Source organism: Aquarana catesbeiana, linkage group LG02 (genome assembly GCF_042186555.1).
Source record: "Aquarana catesbeiana isolate 2022-GZ linkage group LG02, ASM4218655v1, whole genome shotgun sequence".
Lineage (NCBI taxonomy): Eukaryota > Metazoa > Chordata > Amphibia > Anura > Ranidae > Aquarana > Aquarana catesbeiana.
The window spans coordinates 79,560,521-79,585,070 of NC_133325.1; the positions used below are offsets into that span (position 1 = coordinate 79,560,521).

Genomic DNA, 24,550 nt, shown 5'->3' on the forward strand with positions numbered 1-24,550 from the left:
GGTGACAAGGCAAGTAGACAATCTGCAACGTGTGGCAGGTGACGTGGCAAATGACACACTAAATACAAGTACACTGCTGCTCTCTCAGCTGCTGCTACTCACTCTGGTCTCACAAAATGACTGAAATAGTTAAATAACAATGTTTTTTCAGCTTGGGGAGGGTCTTATGATGGTATCTTAAAGGGGGGGGGGGGGGTTCACCCACACCGCCAAAAAAAAAAAAAAAAAAAAAAAAAAAAGCCAGCAGCTACAAATTCTGCAGCTGCTGACTTTTAATACATGGCCACTTACCTGTCCCAGGGTCCAGCGATGTCGGCAGGGGACGCCGAGAACCCGCTCGGTTCTCGGCAGCTGCCGCCGCCATCCTAGGTGAGGGAATCAGGAAGTGAAGCATTGCGGCTTCACTTCCCTGTTCCCTACTGCGCATGCGCGAGTCGCGCGTCCCTAGTGGTCCCCGCTCTCTCCTGGGACCTGTGTGTTCCCAGCAGACAGCGCGGTCGGGATGGGAAGAGGCGTTGACTTCCATGGGAGTCTATGCCGGAAGTGGGTGCAAATACCTGTCTTAGACAGGTATCTGCACCCCCCTCCCCCCTGAAAGGTGCCAAATGTGACACCGGAGAGGGGGAGGGTTCTGAAAAGCGGAAGTTCCATTTTTGTGTGGAACTCCGCTTTAACTAAATGCTTCTAGACGCAAACGCGGCTAAATGGGCGTTTTAAACACTGGTTTCAAAGTGTCAAAAAATAAATAAATCGTTCCTTGGACTTTGCCTCAGCGTCCCGTGTACACGGAGCCTAAGACTGACAATGCTGCTGTGCCCCCTGTGCTCCTTCATCCAGAGTAGGGGGCACCCTCTAATACAGGAGGTGGGTTACTGGTCAGATCACCGGGTGAAAACAAAAGGGGGGGGGGGGAGCTTTAAAAACAGAAAAGTAATGCAGCCACCATATCTGATGATTGGTAAGCTGCAATATATGACTGATTTGGGTTATTTTTTCTTTAATGACACAAGTGTACAGTCAGCGTTGGAACATTTTGGGCAATCCCCTCCCCACCTCCTGACTTCCCCTTTCCTTTGCCCTCTAACCTACCCAGAAGGCTTAGAATGCGGGACTTTCCAGGTGGGAGTGTTATTTACACAATGAAGGGACTTTCCACTCTGTACTTTCCGGCTTGTTCACATTCCGATTCGTTATCTCAATTCTACCGTAATTCTCGCTTCACACGCCAACACTGCGCCCCCCCATAAAACAACAATAATAATAATAAAACCGAAATAACTCCAAATGATGAGAAAATCGAAATAACTCCAACGAGGAATTCCCCCCCAGTCCGGTCCAGTTGAGCTCTCCCGTTCCTCTCCTATTGGCTGACGAGCAGATGAGAGCTCGGAGGAGCTTCGGGCGGACGAGCGCCATGTAGTCCTGGTGAGTATCCGAACCGGGAGATACCACCGTGGGAGCCAGAGAGAGGGGGAGTGAGGAGAAGGGTCTGTGTCTCCGAGACAATAACAGGAGTCTGTGAGTGTCAGCTCAATAGATCCGCCATTGATACAGACAGGCCAGTGCTAACTGGCTGACTTCCTAGCAATAGAAATGAGAGGCCCGCCCATGTAGGCGGGGAAATCACGTGGCAGTTACGCTAACGAGGGGGGGAGGGGTAAGGCCTTTTGAAAAATACATGTTTATGTTTGATTTGTCCAAATAGGCTAGTAGGGTGTGAACGAGGATACTATAAATACACAGTACAGTTCTGTACATACGGTAGTTCTCACAGTCCCTGCTTGTCTCTCTTCCTCTCTGCGATGCTGGACGATTCTCTAAACTGTGTGTGTGGACGGGGACAGCTGTGAGGGTAGGTGACCTGGGACATGACAGGGGGGGAGGGGTGGGCGCAGTCTGATTGGACAATCTTCATTAGGATGGGCATACTCTTATGTAATCTGATTGGACAATCTTCATTAGGATGGGCATACTCTTATGTAATCTGATTGGACAATCTTCATTAGGATGGGCATACTCTTATGTAATCTGATTGGACAATCTTCATTAGGATGGGCATACTCTTATGTAATCTGATTGGACAATCTTCATTAGGCTGGGCATACTCTTATGTAATCTGATTGGACAATCTTCATTAGGATGGGCATACTCTTATGTAATCTGATTGGACAATCTTCATTAGGCTGGGCATACTCTTATGTAATCTGATTGGACAATCTTCATTAGGATGGGCATACTCTTATGTAATCTGATTGGACAATCTTCATTAGGATGGGCATACTCTTATGTAATCTGATTGGACAATCTTCATTAGGATGGGCATGCTCTATTCAAGTATACAATCTCCTTTTAAGATGACTAGACAACCAAACCATCTGATTGCACGGTTAGGCCCGATTCACACCTATGACATTTTTAGTGCTTTTTCCAGATTTGCACTACAGTCCATTGAACTTGGTTTCCTATGGCAAATCTGCAAAATGCACTATAAATGTCATAGGTGTGAATCGGGCCTGAAAGTGTTACTGAACCCTCAACAGTAAAATCAGTCTGGATATTGCAGTAAAGCATGCTTGTTATACTCACCGTAGGACCTAAGGGGTTAATTCTCTGCATTGTGTAAACAGGCTGTTTGATCCTGTATGCACAGAGCCTCCTCTTCTTCTTGCATTGACCCCATAACATCTCCTGATAGTACAGGGCCTTTGGAGTCACTCTGCACATGCTCAGTTTGGTGTGTATTGCTAGAGAGTTTTTTCTTGGGAGAGTGCATGTGATGAGCACAGGGCCAATCAGCACTGTCCAGACAGAGGGTCAGGGGTCCTGCATCCTCATGGGAATGCTCAGTGCAGTAAGGCTGGGAGATTTTCCACAAAAAAAAAAAAATCTGCGATTTTTCTTAAAAAAAAAAACTTGCTTCACGATTCGAATCGAGTTTTTTTTTTTTTTTGTTTGGACACCGCGCCAGTCCTGAAGAGCTGCGGGCAGGAGTTTTTAGGCTAGGCCGAAGCCCCAGCCTCGCCTAAAAACTTCTGCCCGCAGCTCTTCAGGACTTGCGCGGTGAAAAAAAAAAAATCTAAAAAAATCGATTTGCTTAAATTTTGAATCGATTTGACCTCTCAACTCCATTCAAGATTTAAATCGATTTTTTTTTTTTTTTTTTTTCCCCAGCCCTACAGTGCAGTATGAAAACTCCTCCTCCTACAAGCTTTAACCAGACACTGATAAAAGTCACAAGACTGCTCTATACTGCTGATGAGGAAAGGTCTTTAGCAGTTTATATTTACTAAAATAATCACATTTCTATGTTCTGTTTACTGTGGGGGACCAGATATGGGGAATGCAGGATCCTGGGTTCAGTAACACTTTAATAAGTTCACCACACAGGATACAATCTGATTGTACAACTTCCTTTAAAGCAGAGTTTCACCCAGAAATGAAACTTACACTGATCTGGTTCCTCCCCTTCTCTGGTGTCACATTTGGCACCTATCGGGGAGGAGCAGATACTTGTATAATCCAGGTATTGGCTCCCACTTATGACAAAAGTGCGCCGCAGAATCCGCTGCAAACTTTCTGGCCCAGCTGTTTTTTCTGGGAGACACACAGGTCCCAGAAGACAGCAGGCACACCAGTGGGATCGCGCAGCACGACTTGCGCATGCGCAGTAGGGAACTAGGCTGTGAGGCCGCAAGGCTTCAGTTCCTGATTCCCTTAGTGAAGATGGCGGTGTCTCACCCCAGGAGCCAAGGGACAGATCGGCTTCAGGTGAGGACATGGCGGGCGCTCTGGACAGCTAAGTGTCCTAATATTAAAAGTCAGCAGCTGCAGTATTTGTAGCTGCTGACTCTTTAATTCATTTATTTTTTGCAGGCGGAACTCCACTTTTAACTTTTACCAAAAACGATATAAAATGTGGGCAAACCTGAACAAGCCGTTCAATTTGCCACTGATCAGGCAGGCTCTTGTAGTACATAGTTGATGGTGGATCCGAAGCCGATTGTACAAATAAAATCGTACAGTGTATGGTCATCCTGAAGGAGATTGGATAGTTGGACAGCCTAAAGCTGGCAATACACTATGCTATTTTGATTGGACAGTTTCCTCTCACTTTTAAACTGAATATAATGGGAGGACACATCTAAACACATTCAGCAGGCTCCTGTATTATAGATCTGAAGGAGATTGTACAATGAGAGGTGTCTGGTCAGCAGGGAAGATCTGAACTGGTTGTAAAGGTGGGTGGGGGTATATTGTAGCAGAAGAAAGGGTTCCTATAATAGGAGAGCTCTATATATCTCTCCCTCCCCTGTTTGACATTTACTCCCTTTCATGGACATCGGAGGGTTAAAGGAGGAGTTTAAATACACAGAGCGGGGGAGGCTGGAGGTGGGAAAACTTTAGGACAGTGACATGCTGCTGCAGGTAGAAGCCTCTGTCGGTGACACCCTCTGTGCTCTTTGTTCCCTTTGTCTGCTGCTGAAAGTGGGATATATATAATTTATAAGGCATTTACTAAGCCTGGAGCAGCTGTGCAAAACAACCAAATCCTCTTCTAAGGCTGAAGATGGAAGCTACTGAACAGCTGCTCCAGTTTTAGTAATCCCCCCTCCCCTTCCTACCCTGTGTTTAGTAACTGAACTTTGCACTATTTGGGGGTATTAGAGATTGCCCAAACCAATCTCAGTGATTGTAATGCATGTATGTGTCTCTGGGGGGGGGGGGGGTAGACCTCAATGCCCAGATGCTGTACATACACATACCTCCCAACTTTCTGAGATGGGAACAAGGGACACCTGTATGCAAAAGTATGTAGGCATAGGACACACCCCCCTGCCACGCCCCCCTTAAAGGAGAATTATATAAAAAATGATTGATTAAACTCATAAGTGCTTTTTTTTTTTTACCACTATTATTCCTTAATATTTGCTTGTGATATTTACAAATGCAGCAATTTAGACATTGGGTGAAAAGCTGGGCACTGTAAAACACTTTCTTATAGATCAATGGTGCATTTTCTCTACAAATATATAGATCAGGACAAATCAGGAGGACAGAGGGGCATTATTCCAAATCAGGGACAGTCCCTTGGAATCAGGGACAGTTGGGAGCTATGCTATACACCTTGGGTGGCTGAGGAGGTGAGCATGCTCCCTGCACACTGACTGAGCTGTCACCGACAACTTGTGGGCTCTGTTTATTAATTTTAATTTTTTTTTTATAATGGGAACACCACTTTAAGAGCAGTCTGGGCCTCTGCCAGTTCTCTGGGCTTGTTAGCTGGAAGGAAATGGATTGCATCAGCCTGGTTCTTTTGTATCATAAAATACACACTCACAGCAAGTATTCAAAGATGGACGTCTTCTCCCTGAACTACGCACCTCTTTGTAATATGATCTTTGTTTTGTTCCCATTTGGTTGCTGTGAGAAAACATAATGTTCTGCACATACGGTAGACGTTGAAGTGAACTCATCAGAAACCTAATAAAGCAGCCATTGCCTTAAAGGCCAGTTCACACCAGATGCAGTTCTATGCACTTTTTTTTTTTCCCTCTGCACTAAAAATGCATGCAGTGTTTTCCACGTATTCCAATGGCTCTAGTTCACCCCGGTGCAGTCAGTTTCTGCACCGGAAACTGACTGCATGATGTGAACTAGAGCCATTGGAATACGTGAAAAACACTGCATGCATTTTTAGTGCAGAGGGAAAAAAAAAAGTGCATAGAACTGCATCTGGTGTGAACTGGCCTTTAAGGCTGGATTCACACCTATGCATGTTGCTTTTGAGCGTTTTTGGAGTGTTTTTTTTTCATGCTTGCCACATTTGTGAACCGCGTTTTTGCCGCGATTTGCGTTTTGCGTTTTTTTTTTTTTTTACAGTCTAAAAAAAAATTTTAAAAAAAATGGCAAAAACGCATCAAAAACGCTGCAAAAACGCTGCAAAAACGGTGCACTTGCGTTTTTGATGCTTGTCCATTGAATTCTATTACATGCAAAACGCTGCATTTTACATGAAAAAAAGTCCCTGACCCTTTCCAAAAATGCAGAGATACAAAAAGGCATTTATGTGAACATGTTCCATAGGAACCCATGTTAAAAAATTCCCGTGCATTTCTGCAAAATGCAAAATGCATCAAAAAACGCGCTAGTGTGAATGGAGCCTAAAGCAGAACTCAACAGTGCAAATTCCCCCCCCCTCTGTGTAGGAGGGAGAGACCACATAAAAAGCTTGTCACACATTGCTGAGTTAAGTTCTGCTTTCCATTTGCAAAGGAAATCTGTCACCAAACCTGCTGAAGTTTAACCACTTAAGGACCGAGCCTCTTTCTGAGATTTGTTGTTTTTATAAGTTTAAAACAGTTTTTTTTTTTTTTTTCTTTTGCTAGAAAATGACTTGGAACCCCCAAACATTATAATTGTTTCTTTTTTCTGACACCCTAGAGAATAAAATGGCGGTCATTGCAATAATTTCTGTCACACCGTATTTGCGCATCGGTCTTACAAGCGCAATTTTTTTGAATTAAAAAATAAGACAACAGTAAAGTTAGCCTTTTTTTTTTTTTTTTTTTAATACTGTGAAAGATAAGTTACGCTGAGTAAATTGATACCCAACATGTTGCGCTTCAATATTGCACCTGCTCGTGGAATGCCGACAAACTTTTACCCTTAAAAGTCCGGCGGAGGCTCTTTACCACATGATCAGCCGTGTCCAATCACAGCTGATCACGATGTCAATAGGAAGAGCCGTTGATTGGCTTTTCCTCACTCGTGTCTGACAGACGCTAGTAGAGGAGAGCCGATCGGTGGCTCTCCAGACAGGGGGGGGTCTGCGCTGATTGTTCAGATGACCACACTGGACCACCAGGGATCGCCACTAGGACCACCAGGGAAGGGGGCAACATGTAGATGGTCAGGTATGTACCCCATGGCCATCCACATGTGCCCAGTCAGTGCCCAATCTGTGCCCACAAATGGGCACTGATTGGCACCATTATATTGCAGTGATGCCCAGCAATGCCACCCATCAGTGTTCATCAGTGCCCAACCGTGCCACCTACAAGTGCCCATCAATGCCACCTACGAGTGCCCATCGGTGCCACCTCATCGGTGCCCATCAGTGCAGCCATATCAGTGCCCGTCATTGAAGAAGAAAATGTACTTATTTGCAAAAATTTTTAACAGAAACAAAGAAAAACTTGTTTTTTTTTTCAAAATTTTCGGTCTTTTTTTATTTGTTGCGCAAAAAATAAAACCCGCAGAGGTGATCAAATGCCACCAAAAGAAAGCTCTATTTGTGGGAACAAAATGATAAAAAAATTGTTTGAGTACAGTGTAACATGACCGCGCAATTGTCATTCAAATTGCGATAGCGCTGAAAGCTGAAAATTGGCCTGGGCGGGAAGGTGTCTAAGTGCCCGGTATTGAAGTGGTTAAGTTACAGAGGAGGTCTAGAGCTAGAATTATTGCGCTCGCTCTAACGATTGCTGTGATATCTCACATGTGTGGTATGAAGACCGTTTTCATATGTGGGCGCTACTCGCGCATGCGTTCGCTTCTGCATGCGAGCTCGGTGGGACGGGGCGCGTTAAATTTTTTTTTTTTTTTTAAATTTTTACACAGTTCTTTAACTGCTTCCCGACCGCCTCACGCAGATATACTGCGGCAGAAGGGCAAGTACAGGCAGATTAACGTACCTGTACGTTGCCCTTTAAGAGGCGGCTTGTGGGTGCACGCACCCACCGGAAGCTCCATGACCGCGGGTACTGCGGACTGTATGTCCGCGGGGATACCCGCGATCGTTTCACGGTGAGGAAGAACGGGGAGATGCTAATGTAAACAAGCATCTCCCCGTTCTACCTAGTGACACTGTCACTAATCACAGCTCCCTGTAATCAGGAGCGGTGATCAGTGATGTCACACACACAGCCCCCCCACAGTTAGAATCACTCCCTAGGACACACTTAACCCCTACAGCGCCACCTAGTGGTTAACCCCTTCCTTGCCAGTGACATTGTTACAGTAATCAATGCAATTTTTTAGCATTGATCACTGTATTAATGCCAATGGTTCCAAAAATGTGTCAAAATTGTCTGATGTGTCTGCCATAATGTCGCAGTCACGATAAAAATTACTAGTTAAAAAAAAAAAAATTATCAATAAAAATGCCATAAAAATATCCCCTATTTTGTAGACGCTATAACTTTTGCTCAAACCAATCAATACTGTATATACTCAAAAATAAGTTGAGATTTTGAGCCTTTTTTTTTTTTTTTTTTTTTTAGGCTGAAAGTGCCCCTCTCGACTTATACTCGAGTCACCGCCGTCTGCCTACATGATCAGCGTGTCATGCAGGCAGACAGCGGCCAGCGTGTGATAATAAAATTTGGAGGCTATTCCAGCTTTCAAAAGCCGAGCCGCCTCCTCGTCTGTGATAGGCTGAACACTCCATTTCCCAGCAGTCAGTGTACAGCCTATCACGGACATTCTCTCATCCTTGTCCGTGGTATGAGAATGAGAGAATGTCCGTGATAGGCTGACTGCTGAGTGTTCTGCCTATCACAGACGAGGATGAGGCACGGCTTTTGAACAGTGGAATGGCTGCCGAACTTTATTATCACACGCTGATCAGAGGATGGAGATCGCCACACGGAGGATGCACAGGGCACATGCATAGGATGCACAGGACACATGCACAGGACACATGCACAGGACACAGTGAGGCATGCACAGGGAGGTATACAGCTGCAGATGGGCATTGTTGACTCTCTTTTTCCACTTACAGTAGCTGCTTCATTTCTCACCCTTGTCTTATACTCGGGTCAATACGTTTTTCCCGTTTTTTTTTTTTTTTTTTTTTTTTGTGGTAAATTAGGGGCCTCGACTTATACTCGAGTATATACGGTAAATGCTTATTGATTTTTTTTTTTTTTCCCCTCAGTTTAGGTCGATATGTATTCTTCTACATATTTTTTGTAAAAAGTTAAAAATAATGCGTTTTTTTTTTTTTCCAAATTGACGCTATTTTTTTGTTTATAGCGCAAAAAATAAAAACTGCAGAGGTGATCAAATACCACCAAAAGAAAGCTCTATTTGTGGGGGAAAAAAAGGACATCAATCTTGTTTGGAAGCCATGTCACACGACCGCGCAATTGTCAGTTAACGCGACGCAGTGCTGAATCGCAAAAAGTGCTCTGGTCTTTGGCCAGCCAAATGGTCCGGGGCTGAAGTGGTTAAAGAAAAAAAAAAAAAGGGGGGGGGGGGGGGTTCACTTTTATTCCTATTACAAGGAATGTAAACATCCCTTGTAATAGAAAAAAAGCATGACAGGCCCCCTAAATATGAGATCCGGGGTCAAAAAGATCTCAGATCTCATATTTACACTAAAATGCAATAATAAAAAAAAAAAAGTCATTTTGAAAAAAAAAGTCCCTATTTTTTTTTTTTTTAAGAGTTATGGGCGGAAGTATCGTTTTGACGTCGCTTCTGCCCTGCAATGGTATGGAGACGGGTGGGGGGCCATCTTCCCCTCACTCGGCTCCATACCAAGCCAGGGAGTGGATGCGATCGCTGCTGGCGGTGGAGGGCGCCGATAAAAGTGATCTTGCAGCGAATCCGCCGCAGAGACCACTTTTATCTGAAAGCGGACCATTCACTGAAGAAGATACCGGGGTTATGGTAGCTAGCTGCTGCCATAACGATATTCCTCTTCAATATGCCGACGTATATCTGCGTCAGCGGGTGCGGAAGGGGTTAATCTACATTCTCAGCCTTGGTCCTTCTTTTTCCCCCCATCTCATCAACATGCTAATGAAATGTTGAAATATAACCTTTCCATTTTCATCATGTGCCTTTCTTTAGACCTATTCATATTATCGCTGGGTCTCTGTGCTTGTCTATGCAATGCAGGCAGCTGGTGGGAGGGGCAGGCAGGGTGCTGTACATACTTCCTGAGGGAATTTGGGAGCTTGCAGGGCGATTATTTGCAGCTAATGTGGGAGCACAGGGGGGGGGAGGGGGACGATTTTTAGCTGATGTGGGGGGCACACTGAAGGGGGGGGATTGTTGCTGATGTGGGGGCACACTGAAGGGGGGGGGGATTGTAGCTGGTGTGAAGGCATACTGGGGAGGGATTTGTAGCTTGCGGGGGGAGTAATTAGTAGTTTTATGTGGGGGAGGGGATTTGTAGCTGATGTGGGGGCACACTGAAGGATGGGAGGAAGCTGGGGGGAGATGTATTTTGTAGCTCATGTAGGAGCACCCTGGGGGGGTAAACAAACCCTAGGGCTGCATTTACCCCTGAGCGTTTTCAGCTCGTAAAACACCCCAAAAAACGCCCAACAAGCAAAATCCTATTCATTTCAATGGCACCTGTTCACATCTGTGCGTTTTGTCTCCTGAAGCAAAACGCCTGAGCTGAAAAAAGGAACATGAGCTTCTTTGGGGCAGATTACAGGCGTTTTTCTGCTTTTTACATTGGTGACCTGTACAAAATCACGGAAAAATCGCAGTAAAAACGAGCGACTTTGAAACGCTCAGGTGTGAATGCAGCCTTAAAGTGGATGTAAACCCTCTCATATACCCAGTGAAGTGACTGGCCTCAGGTGATGCAGAGATGAAACAAATCCTCCTATATAAGTTGTACCTGTTTATCTGCAGTCTTCTCTACTTCCATTCAAAGTCCAGAATGTATAAAAATTGTCTGAACTGTCAGAAAAAAGGGGGCGGGGAGCTGAACTTACTTTCTGAAGACTGCTCTGAGGAGGGAAGAGACAACCTCCCCATCCTCACCCCCCACCACACAAGGACAGAGTGGAGGCTGTCAGTCAGATATAGTTTCCTCCCGTCACCATTTTTCTCTTTGGTGTCAGGAAAACCTGTCAGAAGCAACTCGTGCTGATATCAGAGGAACAAAGCAGCCGACAGAAATAACACTTTGTGCTCTTAATTGAGACAAGTAAACGCTGCGTAAACTGTTGGCGCTATATAAATCCTGAATAATAATAATAAAAGTACACACCTATAGATCAGGGATGTCATTGCGGGCCACAGCAGCATTATGGTTGCCCTCAAAGGGCCAGTTGTATCTGTAAGACTATAGAAATGTATCTACTCTTTATCATATTAAATGAGGGCCTCTGCATTTGATTATAACTGGTTTTAGTAATAAAGGAAGACCAGAGGAGGCCTGGAGTCTGCTGAATGCGGAGACCAGGAAGGCAGAGGCAAGGGGGTGCTGCAGCTGCACAGAGAGGCACAGGATCTGTAGGAGGAGTTCTATCCTCCTCTCTGCTGCCGACTGCTGAGATGGGGGGGGGGGGGGGCAAGACGAAGAGCCTTACTGCAGCAGCACAGAGAAGTGCAGGATCTGTTGGAGGAGCTCTGTCCTCCTGCTGGCTGCTGAGATGTGGGGGGGGGGGCAAGATGATGAGCCTCTCTGCAGCAGCACGGAGAAGTGCAGGATCTGTTGGAGGAGCTCTGTCCGCCTGCTGGCTGCTGAGATGTGGGGGGGGGGGCAAGATGATGAGCCTCTCTGCAGCAGCACGGAGAAGTGCAGGATCTGTTGGAGGAGCTCTGTCCGCCTGCTGGCTGCTGAGATGTGGGGGGGGGGGCAAGATGATGAGCCTCTCTGCAGCAGCACGGAGAAGTGCAGGATCTGTTGGAGGAGCTCTGTCCGCCTGCTGGCTGCTGAGATGTGGGGGGGGGGGCAAGATGATGAGCCTCTCTGCAGCAGCACGGAGAAGTGCAGGATCTGTTGGAGGAGATCTGTCCTCCTGCTGACTGCTGAGATGTGGGGGGCCAAACGATGAGCCTCTCTGCAGCAGCACAGAGAAGTGCAGGATCTGTTGGAGGAGATCTGTCCCCTGCTGACTGCTGAGATGTGGGGGGCCAAACGATGAGCCTCTCTGCAGCAGCATGGAGAAGTGCAGGATCTGTTGGAGGAGATCTGTCCTGCCGGCTGCTGAGACAAGGGGGGGGGGGGGGTGCCAGTTACAGGAGAGGTGTGAGGGGCCACATGAAATGGTCTGGCAGGACTTGTGTTTGATACGTGCTATAGATGGATATGCTTTGTTCGTATTTCATGTCTGAGGTTTACAACTACTTTAAGGTATGATCTCCTGCAGCCCCGCTGAGACATTGGGGAGTTTGCATGTATGAATGCCAACAAGGATTTTAATACATTGATCTTTATTGACTTGATGGAGATATTTCTATTTTACCCTCCTGTGTTCTGATGAAGTAGATCATTGGTGTATGAAAAGCGTAGTGGGCATTCTTGATATCACTCCTCTTTATTTATTTATCCTCCTATATTGTTGACAAAGATGTAAATGATATAATGTATAGATCATGTGAACGCCCCATGTATGTGCGGTGGGTTCGACATGGGGAATTGGTAAACACAAAATATACTGAGGATTTTTGTAAAATGTGTTCAATGACTTGTAATGAAATCTGAACAGATTCGGTGACCACTTGGTAATCCATTCTTTATTGGTACTCTAAAAGTCTTATGTTTTTTCTTTCTTTCGGGGGAAATTTGTGCCAATTAGAATACATTGTCTAGAACGTTTTGCATAAGTTGTTGTATTGGAGAATGCCTTGGGACTCATCTCTGGTTTTTTCTCTTCTCTCTTAGATTAGAAGACCTTACAGCACCTCTTCTGGTCGTCTTTTACAGAATTTTTTCTTTTTTTTTCGTTTTGGCTACTCGCTTATCATGCAAGGCTAAGCACCCCACGAGGGGAAGTCATTCTCTAGGAGGTAGTTTTTTGCAGCCATTGTTTTATGTAAAGTAAAATGTGCAGCCAGGTATTATCTATGGAGTCATCCCGCACAATGCTTAAAAACTGTACAAAAACACGTAATGTTGTGCAGAAAAAGCTGGAAATGTCCCTGCTAAATCTGTATGAAAAGCCTCTACGTCAAGCTAGTTACATTCCACCAGGATAGTTTTTAGATGCCGAATAATTATTTTACTGCTTTGTGGTTTGTTTTTGTTTTAGCCACTTAGATTCATGCCCTGTGTTGTTGCTTAGTGTGCCAGCGAGCAATGAAAGGTTGGAGAACACATGCTTGTATTCCCGACAGCAGAGGCCAGAAGCGTTGGGTGCCAGCTGTTGCTGTTCTGGCCATTGGTTCCATTACTCTCAAAGTGTCATCCTCAATATTTCTTTGACCAGGTGATGTGGTCCTAAATAGTACTTTTCATTGTAGAACACCACAAGAATAACAGCAGAAAGGTAGCAATTTGACAACCGAATTCCTCAGTATCACCAAGTTTATTCGTCTTTATGTAGGCATCATGTATTGTCATATTTTCCTGGCATTAGCTTGAATCTGTGAAACCGTTTTTTCAGTAAGGGCTTTAGTACAGGGCTACCTCCTAGAGAATGACTTCCCCCATCTTTGGTTTTTACACTCCTATAATGGAAGAATTAAACAGCAGTGCCTATTTGGCAAATCTGTTGAAATCTAACCCATCTGTGGGCATGATTACCTTGGAGTTTTCATGTGAACTTTACCGCATATCGACTTTTTCTAAATTTCCTGCCAATACCCCTGTTTCTGAGCGAAGCCTTGCTAAAGCTGGTTTTTACTACACCGGCGTGGATGATAAAGTCAGATGCTTCACCTGTGGACTAATGCTAGATAACTGGAAAAGGGGAGACAATGCATTTGAAAAACACAAGAGGCTTTATCCAAGCTGCAGCTTCATCCAGAACGCATCTCCCGTCAATCTTGGAGCGTCCTTATATTCTGCTTTCTCACCTCCATGTTCTCTGAGCAGCCAGTCTTTGTCTTTGGAAGAAGGTGTTATAAGTAAATCCTACGCAAGCGTTCCTCATGATTCAGTTACATCAAGGGCCGTGGAAGACCTGTCTCACCTAAGGAGCAATGACAGCTCTTGCATGTACACAGAAGAAGCCAGGCTTCGCACTTTCACAAACTGGCCTGTGACCTTTCTTAGTCCTAGTGATCTTGCTAAAGCAGGATTCTACTACATAGGTCCAGGAGATAAAGTCGCTTGCTTCGCCTGTGATGGGAAGTTGAATAACTGGGAACCCAACGATAATGCCTTGGCAGAACACCGCAGGCACTTCCCAGATTGTTCTTTTGTGAGCGCTAGTGCCAAGCCATCATTGAGGTCCAATGTTTCTAATGTATGCATGCAGACCACATCATCTCGGCTGAAGACGTTCATAAATTGGCCATCCAGGATCCCAGTGACACCCAAAAAACTAGCAGAATCTGGCTTTTACTATGTTGGTAAGTGTAGTATGTATAACTTGGTAAAATGGCTTAAAGCAGAGTTCCATATATTTTATCTTTTTAACTAACCTTACTGTTCCTTTCTGAGCACACCCCCCATCTTCATTGTGGGCATGTGAAGCTCACTAGTATCTTTGTCCGAGATAAGGCGCTGCTGGCTACCCAGCATGCACCCCCGATCTCGCCCATGCACATAAACCACAGCGCGGCGCACGCATTTCAATGTAAATGCATGCTCGGAAATGATGTACTGGAGGAGCAGCAATTCTCCTGCTAAATAGTAGGATAATAATAGGTAAATAGACTAAAAAAAGCCAATGCCGATTTTATACTGCAATAATGAGCAGGAATGTTGTCAATGTGGGTGGAACTCCACTTTTAATAGTTGAAGAATAAATAAAACATTTTAAAGAGCTGGTAAAATCCATAAACAAAACTGACACTTAAAGGGCCCCCTTTAGGGCATGTTGTGTGTGTGTGTGTGTGTGTGTCTGTATATGTGTATATAATATATATATATATATATCACTTTATTTGTGCTGATATTCTCATCTAGGCTGTCTCCCTGCCCCTTGCTTTTGTACAAACGTGCCACAGGCATTAAATATCCAGTGAACGCTGTGGCCCCTGGGCATCTGTGCCTTTGCCTCTGTTCACTCCAATCGATGGCTTTGCACTTCTTTTGTACAGATCCATGCAAAGATATAGATGTGGTGTGCATAATTTTTTAGCATTATTGTTGTTAAATCTAGAGATCTGTAAATGGGCCACTAGAGGAGGGGAAAATGCAACTGGGCGCAGTTGCTCTAGTAGCTAACTTTTGAGATATCCGACACATGGGGTATATTGGTTTTTGAGTTGGTTGACTCATAGGGGTTGATTTACTAAAGGAAAATAGACTATGCAGTTGCACTCTGCAAGAGCAGTTGCTCCAGAGCAGTGTTTCTCAACCCCAGTCCTCAAGGTGCCCCCAACAGGTCATGTTTTCAGGCTTTCCATTATTTTGCACAGGTGATTTGATAAGTTTCACTGCCTTAGTAATTACCACAGCCGTTTTTCATCTGAGGGAAATCCAGTGAAAACATGACCTGATGGGGCGCCTTGAGGACTGGAGTTGAGAAACACTGCTCCAGAGCTTAATAAATCATGGGAAGCTCTGACTTCCATCATCCAATCCTGTGTAAGCAAAAAATGCTTTTGATTTTTTTCCTTGCATGTGATTGGGTATTCTTCGTAAAGTGAAGCTTTACCTCATTTACTAAGCTCTGGAGCAACTGCACTTGCAAAGGGTACAGTCTGTTGGCCTTTAGTAAAACAACCCCATAGACTTTCATTGTGAGAAGGAGCAAGTACAACCATTGGCTGTTAAGCTGTACCAGTCCAGCGGTGTCATATGTACTTTACAATCCTATTTATTAAATAAATAAAAAAGAATTTTATCTACCTATCCCGGTGTGCGGTTGTCCAGATCCTTCTACACGACTATCTACAACCATTGGCAACTTTTTACAAAATAACTGTCATTTTTTTTAATTATTTTTTTTTTGTTATCAATCTGCTTGTTTTATTGCAGGACGGAATGATGACGTGAAGTGCTTCTGTTGTGACGGTGGTTTGAGGTGCTGGGAGTCTGGAGATGACCCCTGGGTTGAACATGCAAAATGGTTTCCAAGGTACAATATTTCTTGTGTTTTATGTAGCATTAAAGCAAAAAGTGAGATTAGTTTAAACCCGCAACCAAATCTGTAATTTTTTTTTTTTTTCTGGAAATGTGTACATTTTTTACATGCTTCTGCCAGTCCATTGTTTTAATTTTTGCAGGTTCCATAGTCTTATCTTTTACCATTCCCACTTGTCCAAGTGTTATGTTACTGCTTTCAATTGTCAACAAAGTTGTGATAGGAGCTGTAACAGGATGGCGGCTAGGGAAATATAATCCGGTCTAAATTTTATATAGAATATTACACACCTCATCTACCCAGTAGGAAACTGGTAGTTCTCATCGATATCCCTAGGGATGTCTCACCAGGCACGCCAGAGAAAATGTGCTTTTGGATTGTAGGAAGCTTATTTGCTATTATACATGTGCAAAGTGCTGCTTTTTACTACCAGAAATTACACTTGTTCTGGTTGGACCCATGACCCAAATATCACAGCTGCCCCCAGCCAGGGATGAGTTGTCGGCATTCAGATAACATGGTTACCTGGACAGAGGATAATGGTGGCACCTGTATTCTCCCTCAGATTTACTTTAGGTCAGGGTTTTTATTTGAGCCTTGTGTCGCACTATTTGTGAACACGCTACTTTTTGTTTTCTTGTATTATTTCTTATATTTCTACTTTTTTCTGTTAGGTGTGAATATCTATTGCACATTAAAGGTCAGAGTTTTGTCCAAAACATTCAAGAGCGGTATCCACATCTTCTAGATCAGGTAGGTTGGTGAAAAATGTTAATATATTAATGGAAATCACATTTTTCTTGTTGAGGAAAAATTGGAACTTTTTTTTGTGTTTAAAAAAAAAAAATCTTGTTTGGGGGAGGACAACCGTAAAATAAGGGATAGAAAACGTGTGTTGTCCACATTTGGTAATTAATAAAGTGAATTCTGTCTACACTTCTAGACCAGTATAAGTTACATCTGCTTATAATGCCTAACTTTTTTTTATTTTATTTCTAGTTGCTATCAAATTCAGAATCTCAAAATGAAGCCCAGTATCCACCAAGTGAGTATATTTTATTAGAAAAGACAAAACAAAAATTCCATAATTTGTGTAAAGGGTCCCATTGGCCGGGTTCAGAGACTGGCAGAAATTGACCCCCTTATAAGGAGACCATACACCTGGTACATTTTAAGCTGCTGAAAGGCCGGTTTACACTGAATGCGGCTTTGGAATCACGCTACTTCAGCGCAATTTCAAAGTTCCCAGTCAGTACGGCTTGTTGACATCTGTGCAATTTCATGCACAGATGTCAATGCAAGTTTCACATGAAATCGCCAAAAATAGTGCAGGAACCTTTTTTTCAAATCGGTGCAAGTCAGTCACACCAATTTCAACGGTTCCAAAATTACATGACAAGTTGCACCGCTGTGAAAGGGGGCTTAACCAGAGCTTGATTTGAAAAAACAAGCAAATGTATCAAAGTGACCTGCCACCAATCATGATTATTATTCTATGGCTTTGAACTGTTGGTGGTAAAGTGTGTGTGTTTGCTTTTTTTTTTTTTTTTTTTCCTTGTTGAAAGTGGCTGAAACTGCTAGATAGTTGCCCAAATGTTATGAGAGAAATTTTACCCTTGAAGATCATCATCTTCTTCTCCTAGGCACATTCGTAGTTGACTTTCAATTTCTGCGAGGCTGTTGCGGGTTAGCAACTCAAAAATTTCTGATATTAGACAGCCAGGAAAGTGGCATTTTCAGAATTTGGGCTATTTCAGCCCAGTAATCAATCTCTCATGGCAGATCTTCTTTGGTCCTTTTGGCTATACCAGGATACTACCCAGCTGTGGTAGAAACATTCTTTTTCTTTTTGGCTATGATATGTAATGACATTATTTATTCATATGATAATCCTCACCTCTGGTAATGAATGGCATTCAGTTTATTACAGCAGAGCAGCCATTCTATTGTTCACAGGCAAAAAAGTTTAGTACCTCTCGGTGCTTAGAAATCAGATGATTAGAATATTGGAAGCCAGTGTTCAGGTTAAATGACTAATGTTTTTTTGGTAAAACATTCTAAAAAAGGAATTCAAATATATTGTTTGTCTTTTTTTTTAGTTATTCGCTTGGATAAGGAGAATAACAAGGATGATGAGACTTGCATGAACACTAAAGAGGTCCAAGATGTGCTGTCTATGGGCTTCAATCGCAGATTGGTCAAAGAAACCATTTTTAATCGAATACTGACCACAGGAGAGAATTACAAGGAAGCGACTGACTTGGTGAATGATTTATTAAGCGCCCAGAAAGAGCAGACTGAAGAGGAGAGAGACAGACAGTCGGAGCAGAGTTCAGCAGGTAATTGGGATGCATGTAAATCGCCTATAAAAGAGGAAGCAGCAGGCTAAATACAGTGCAGAGTGCATCAGCTGATTATATTGAACACGCACTCCCATTCAGGAATTCCAAGGACATGGTGGAACACACAGCTTCTTAGGAACAGAGACCAGGCAGGACTCTATAAAGTTTGTTAAAGTCCTTGCACCCAGAAATTCTAGCGCCCCCCCCCCCAACAACAAAACTGGAGTTACTATAAGATCAGTGATTTAGTGTTTTATGTAGTTTTAAGACTGCAAGGTTGCTCTCAGCTTATTCAGCAAATGTATTCTGAGACTAAATAGACCAATAAAGCCAAAGATGCAAAGTACATGTCATAACTTGCAGCTTTATCTTGCATTATCTAAGCTTGGGCATGGTTTTTCTGTGTATGCAGTTTTAAAACTGCAAGCTCAGTCTGAGCTGATTAGAGTAGCACAGTGCTTTGCCTGAACACGATTGGGCTGATCTGCTAAAACTAGACAATGCAAAATCTGGTGCAGCTCTGCATAGACGCCAATCATAATCCTGTGTGTGTGTGTGTGTGTGTGTGTGTGTGTGTTTTTTTTGTTTTTTCCAAACCTTAATTGAACAAGCTGAAATTAGAAGCTGATCGGTTTCTATGCAGAGTTGCACCAGATTTTGCACTCTCCAGTTCTAGTAAATCAACCCCAAATTGTACTAGATGTATGTTTGTTCAAGTTTGTCAGACAACTTGACGAGTTTCACTAGCATTTGAGAATTTTTTTGTTGTTTGTTTTGCAGATGAGATCAATATATTAAAGAGAAGCTACCTTACCCTGTCGCAGCAAATGCCATCTGCCCTCTGCATAGCGATTATGGGTGACCTTGTTGCAAAAGGTATAAGTTATGAGGAATGTGAGATGATGAAGAGCAAGAAAACGCCTGTTCTACAAGCCCAGGATCTGCTTGATAAAGTTTTGACCAAGGAAAAAAATATAGTAGAGCTTTTCAAACAGAGCCTTAATAGCCACGACCCAGGGCTTTATAAAGAATTATTCAGTAAGTGTTTAAGTGGACCATGCTTACTAGAAGTATAATGTCAAGTACCAACGCTGATCTAAATGCATATAGGGGTGCATACACCTGTACATGTCCTGAAGTCTTCCACTATTTTAAGTTCAGTAGACTTGTATTCTCACCAGCCCAAGCTATGTGTCTGAGTGTCTTAACCCTAAAGCAATATTCATTAAAAAATGTGGAATTGGACTTTGAATGGGCACCCACAATATCCAAAATTAATGATTTATTTGATTAAAATCAGTACAAAACATATTAAATACATCATGGGTACATATCATATCTGGATTTCATCATACAATGTTCTCTTCAAAAGTATATATTCAGTAGTCTTAAACTTCAACGCGTTTCAACTCATGGAGTCTTCATCAGGAGGTAAATCAAAAACAAATGATGTGTGAAAAGAGTGAGTGCGTGTCCACAGGAGCTCCAGGTGGCTTTGAGCGAAGACTGAGCTCACCATCCGTTGCTGAGACCACTCTGGAGTTTGGACACCATACACTGGGCCTCTTTTTTTTTTTCTGCACACATCGAATGTTTGAACCCTTTTTTTGGATGTATTTGTAGCTGGGTTCAGCATCTCCTGCATCAGTTCCAAAGCCGCCTGGAGCTCCTGTGGACACGCACTCTCACTTTTTTCATACATCCATTGGTTTTTAAGAGGGAAGTTTCAGCAAAAAAACTAAAGTTTTAAATAAAGAACTGTGAAGCAAAATAATGGCCAGTGCCCATCAATGCAGCCTCGCCATTGCCATGAATGCAGCCTGATGCATGCCCATCTGCAGCCTTGGAGAAGACAGGGAGGGGGGTGGGACGAGCGCCGACAGATTACATACAGTGAGAATGTCCTGTTTACTCTGTGGCCTCTTTTTAATACAAAGTTCCACCTCCTATGATGGAGAGAACAGTTGTCCATTGTCAGCCCAGGAGACGGGACTTCCTATTACAGAGGCCGCCGAGTAAACAGGAAATTCTCCTGTATGTAATCTGTTGGCGCTTGTGTCCCCCATCCCCTCCGAGGCAGCCTGAACTGAACGATTGGCGTATAACACACACACATAATTTTCACCCGATTTTTCAGGGTGAAAAAGTGCGTGTTAAATGACGATTTAAATACGGTACCTCCCGATGAAGACTCTCCATGAGTTGAGGTTTAATAATACTGAACCTTTGAAGATAACCTTGTATGATGGACTCCAGATATGATATGTATTGAATATAGTGGTTTTATACTGATTTTAATCTGTATTTAATAAAGAAAAGTTTTTATTATTTTTGTATGTTCTGGGTGCTTATTCAAAGTCTCATTCCATGTTTTTGTACGGAATCTTTTAAGTTCAGTTTATGGGAGCACCATCTTTCACTGAGTACATTACAGTAGGTGAATGTATGTAGTGCTACAGAATTTTTTATGAAGTCGTGAAGTGACCAGCAGGCCATGTCTGGATCCCTTTGCCAATGTGGGGATCTAGGGTCTTTTCAGCATTTACCAAATGCAGAAGTAAATGTGATGAACATTTGCCTATGTCTGCTGTTTTTAGCAGGGTGTTGTGTGTGAGATTTTTGGTGCTGTCACATCAGATAAATTGGTGCTACCTTTTATGATAACACATTTGTTGTAAAAAGCAAACGTTGCAAAGACTTTGCATGCTAGTGGTTTGTAATTTTAACTCCTTAACAACGTTGTTAAAACCACTTACCCATCAGACATGTTGCAGGATATGTCCACCTGATGGTCACATTTGGGTGTTCCTATATGGGCATGAAGGCCAGAAAGTCCACACCCTGCAATCCTGCGATGGTGACTGCCTTTCTCTGTATGGGAGGTTTCCATGTGGTGCAGGTCCACAAGTCACTGACCAGGAGCAAAGTTTTGTGCAATTTTAGATTTTTAGACTTTCTGAACGGTGGTGTGTCTGGTGGTGGCCTCAGAGTGTCACTGATTATAAACCCTGTGAAAGTTTTTTTTTTTTTTTTTTTGTGTATTAAACTCTGTCAGGTTTTTAATACTATCTGCGTCCCCCATTGGGCATGTTTACCATCTATATGTGGAGAATTTCCCTGTTGGACCTCTGGGGCATCAGATGAAGAGAGATTCCCCCAATGGTACACAGTCAGGAAAAAAAAAACTGGCAGGGGTTTTATCTCCTCTTTAGTCTAAACAAATAAATAAAAATTAATTGGTTATACATATGCAAAGCCAATCTCATCCCCTTTCTTCTTTTTTTATTTATTTTTTAACACCATAAGGAGATTTTCCTCTACATTTCTTCTAGGCTTCTCTGTGCCATATATTCAGGTCTATGTGGTGGGGTGTTTTTTATTTTTTTTAAATTTTTTGTGCTAAACTAAAACTCATATAATTTTTTTTTTTTTTTTTTCCTTTTCAGTTGAACAGTCTTTGAAGACGAGTCAAGCATCAGATGACTATTCAGGTAAACCTTTTTGGCTCTGCGTTGTACATATTAGAAAACTACTAATATTCAAGTGTATATGTTCTGTTTACAAACTCAAGTGACACAGTTACCAAAATCGAAAATTGCTGCTACATAAGTCTGCATTTTAAGCTGGTCAATTGGTCAAGAACAGTGGATTGTTTGAATTGTTCAACGTGTGGCACTTAGTTATACTGAGTCACACACAATGACTGGATAATCAGGATACGACTCATGTTCCTGTTGGACTTGTTTTTCTACAGATAAAACCGGTCTTCCTTATTTAATGGGAGTATAGAGGAATTAAAATTACTCTAAGGCTGCTTTCACACTGGGGTGGGTGTTGACGGTAAAACTCTGCTAGTTTTAGCGGCGCTATTTGGCCGCTGGCGGGGCGCTTTTAACCCCTGCTAGCGACCGAATAAAGGGTTAAATGCGCCCATGTAGCGCCGCTGCTGAGGTGTTTCGGCAGCTGTGCCCATTCATTTCAATGGGCAGGAGCAGTGTATACATGCTCCTCCACCGCCCCAAAGATGCTGCTTGCATGGCATTTTTTAACGTCTTGCCAGCGCAACGCCGCAGTGTGAAAGCACTCTGGATCTCACACTGGGACTGCAGGGGAGGTGTTTTTCAGGCGCAATTTTTAGCCCAAAAGCACCTGAAAAGCGCCCCCAGTGTGAAAGGGGTCTTTTTATTGCCATTTATGCCCCTGCTGAGAGGATTCACTCTGTCTTTGTGACCATTGTCTCTGGGACAGAGAACTGATGGGTGGGAAATTCCAACTTTTACAGTTGTCACTGGAAAAGGTGAGGGGTAGTCTTCCAATGGATAGGAAGTGAAGGGTACTAGCACTAAAAAAACTAGGAGTTTGAACCATTCCATACTCTTTACAAAAGAAACTATTCTTAGCAACATTCTTCTCTTAACCATTTACCGACCGTATACAGTACATATATGGCGGCTTCCCTGTGCAAAATCATTTACAGGTTAAATCATTAACAAGTGGTTAAAGATTATATGTGTGATCGTTCTTGGATGAAAAAACATTTCTTTCCATCACAAACAATTTGATAAGGGTCCATGCACACTGGCTTAAAAAAATCGCTGCTCCTAGAGGAGTTTAGCCTGTAGAAGCAGCTAATGTTATCCTATGTGTCCCTTGCACATTATGTTTAGAGGCATATTTTAAGTTCCGCATTTTAAAAACCCTGTTGCATTTTTAAGAGCAGTTTTCTGGCAGGAAAAAACGCTAGTACAAAAAATAACATTCAAAATTAGGGTATGGTTTTTTTTTTTTTTCTTATTTCTTTTTTTAAGCCAGTGTGCATGGACCCTCAATGTGAACTGAAACAAGCCCGAGAATATCAAAGTCCAGGTCACAGCTCACAAAGTAGTGAAGAAAGTATAACTAGTTCTAAATAACACATTCAGTATAACCACACCTGATACGTAAAGGCTTCACTGATATTTTTTCTTCTTCTTTTTAGATTTGCCAATGGAAGAGCAGTTAAGGAGGCTGCAAGAAGAGCGAACCTGTAAAATCTGCATGGACCAAGAAGTGTCCATCGTATTTATTCCATGCGGGCATCTGGTAGTATGCAAGGATTGTGCACCATCTTTACGGAAATGCCCAATTTGCAGAGGAATAATTAAAGGCACAGTTCGCACATTTCTTTCGTGAAGTTGGAGGAGAAAAATCATATAAGCTATCATCATTTGCATAATGTTTTAATTTTTATGCACTATGGATTAAAGATTCAGTCAAATCAAATTTTGTGTGGTTGCTTCTTTCCGAGTGAAAAGGGCTTATCATTGCTGTGTTCAATTTGCCTTTTTTGTACATTAAGTTTTTTATTTCTGTTTGTGGTTAGCCTGAGCAGCATTTGGAGCTGACTCAGAATGATCTCCCTGGTCTCCCCTCCTCCATCAGGCTCGGTTCACATCTATGCAGTTTGCTTTTGGTCATTACTGCGGGGCTTGTTGCTGTGCAGTTTGCGTCTTTGCACACGCGATTTTGCCACGATTTGCATTTTGCGGTTTTTTTTTTTTTTTTTGCCACTTTGTCGAGCAGATTCAAAACCGCAAATCGCAGCAAAAAAACACTACATGCTTTTCTGCAGCTTCTCCATTGAAGTCCTGTTGAACCAAGAAAGCACTATTTTGCATTTAAAAAAAAAAAAAAGTTCTGAACCGTTCCAAAAATGCAGTGGCTGAAAAAAGCATAGATGTGAACGTGTCCCATAGGAAACCATTTTAAATGAACTGTAGTGTTTCTGCAAAAAACGCATTAGGTGTGAACCGAAAGGCCAAATGGATTATATCTTTTTCCATGTTAAATTAAACAGAACCTATTTGAAGTTGCTAACTTGATACTAGTAAGCCAAATTGAGTGTTCAGGCTTTTCAGACCTCATTGATCCTGGCTTTACTAGGTAGATTAGAATTTGGGATTAAAAAAAGAGCACAACTGCATCTCCCTTGCTTCATGATTGCCATCCTTTACTTCCCTACTTGGTGGATCTTTTGACCACGAACAAGTGGTGCATATCAGGTGGCGATGAGCCTGCTTATTCTAACTAACTGTAACTAAGGGTGATGGCAGCTCTAATTTCTTTCCTGAAATATTCCTTTCAAGGCCATAAACCTTTTTGCGTCAAGAGTAGGGATGAACTTGCATTCGTTTTGTCAGCTATCATTCCTGGTCCAATGAGCTGTGGGCAGGAGATTCCCCATCCCATATTTGACTGTACACAAAGGGGTGGGGAAGC

The 24,550-nt window shown here is 42.9% G+C and overlaps 1 protein-coding gene across 2 annotated transcripts; it reads left to right on the forward strand.

The window, feature by feature from the left end:
- Positions 1 to 1,275: 1,275 nt before the first annotated feature.
- Positions 1,276 to 23,554, forward strand: BIRC2 (baculoviral IAP repeat containing 2). 2 transcript variants are annotated; one of them, XM_073613073.1, is made up of 9 exons: positions 1,276 to 1,425; positions 12,638 to 14,268; positions 15,845 to 15,944; positions 16,625 to 16,703; positions 16,950 to 16,995; positions 18,050 to 18,289; positions 19,073 to 19,330; positions 21,739 to 21,783; positions 23,271 to 23,554. In XM_073613073.1, exons 2-9 carry the CDS (start codon positions 13,392 to 13,394, stop codon positions 23,462 to 23,464), a joined length of 1,839 nt encoding a protein of 612 aa, XP_073469174.1. In that variant the 5' UTR covers positions 1,276 to 1,425; positions 12,638 to 13,391; the 3' UTR covers positions 23,465 to 23,554. The 2 variants fall into 2 exon arrangements, with proteins under 2 accessions (XP_073469174.1, XP_073469173.1); XM_073613072.1 differs by lacking the exon at positions 1,276 to 1,425 and adding an exon at positions 1,698 to 1,852.
- The last annotated feature ends 996 nt before the right edge of the window (positions 23,555 to 24,550 follow it).

Coding starts and splice junctions, on each gene's coding strand:
- BIRC2 (XM_073613073.1), top strand. CDS start 13,392: ATGACTTCCCCCATCTTTGGTTTTTACACTCCTATAATGGAAGAATTA. Junction 16,704..16,949: donor ATCCACATCTTCTAGATCAG/GTAGGTTGGTGA, acceptor TTTTATTTCTAG/TTGCTATCAAATTCAGAATC. Junction 19,331..21,738: donor GCTTTATAAAGAATTATTCA/GTAAGTGTTTAA, acceptor TTTCCTTTTCAG/TTGAACAGTCTTTGAAGACG.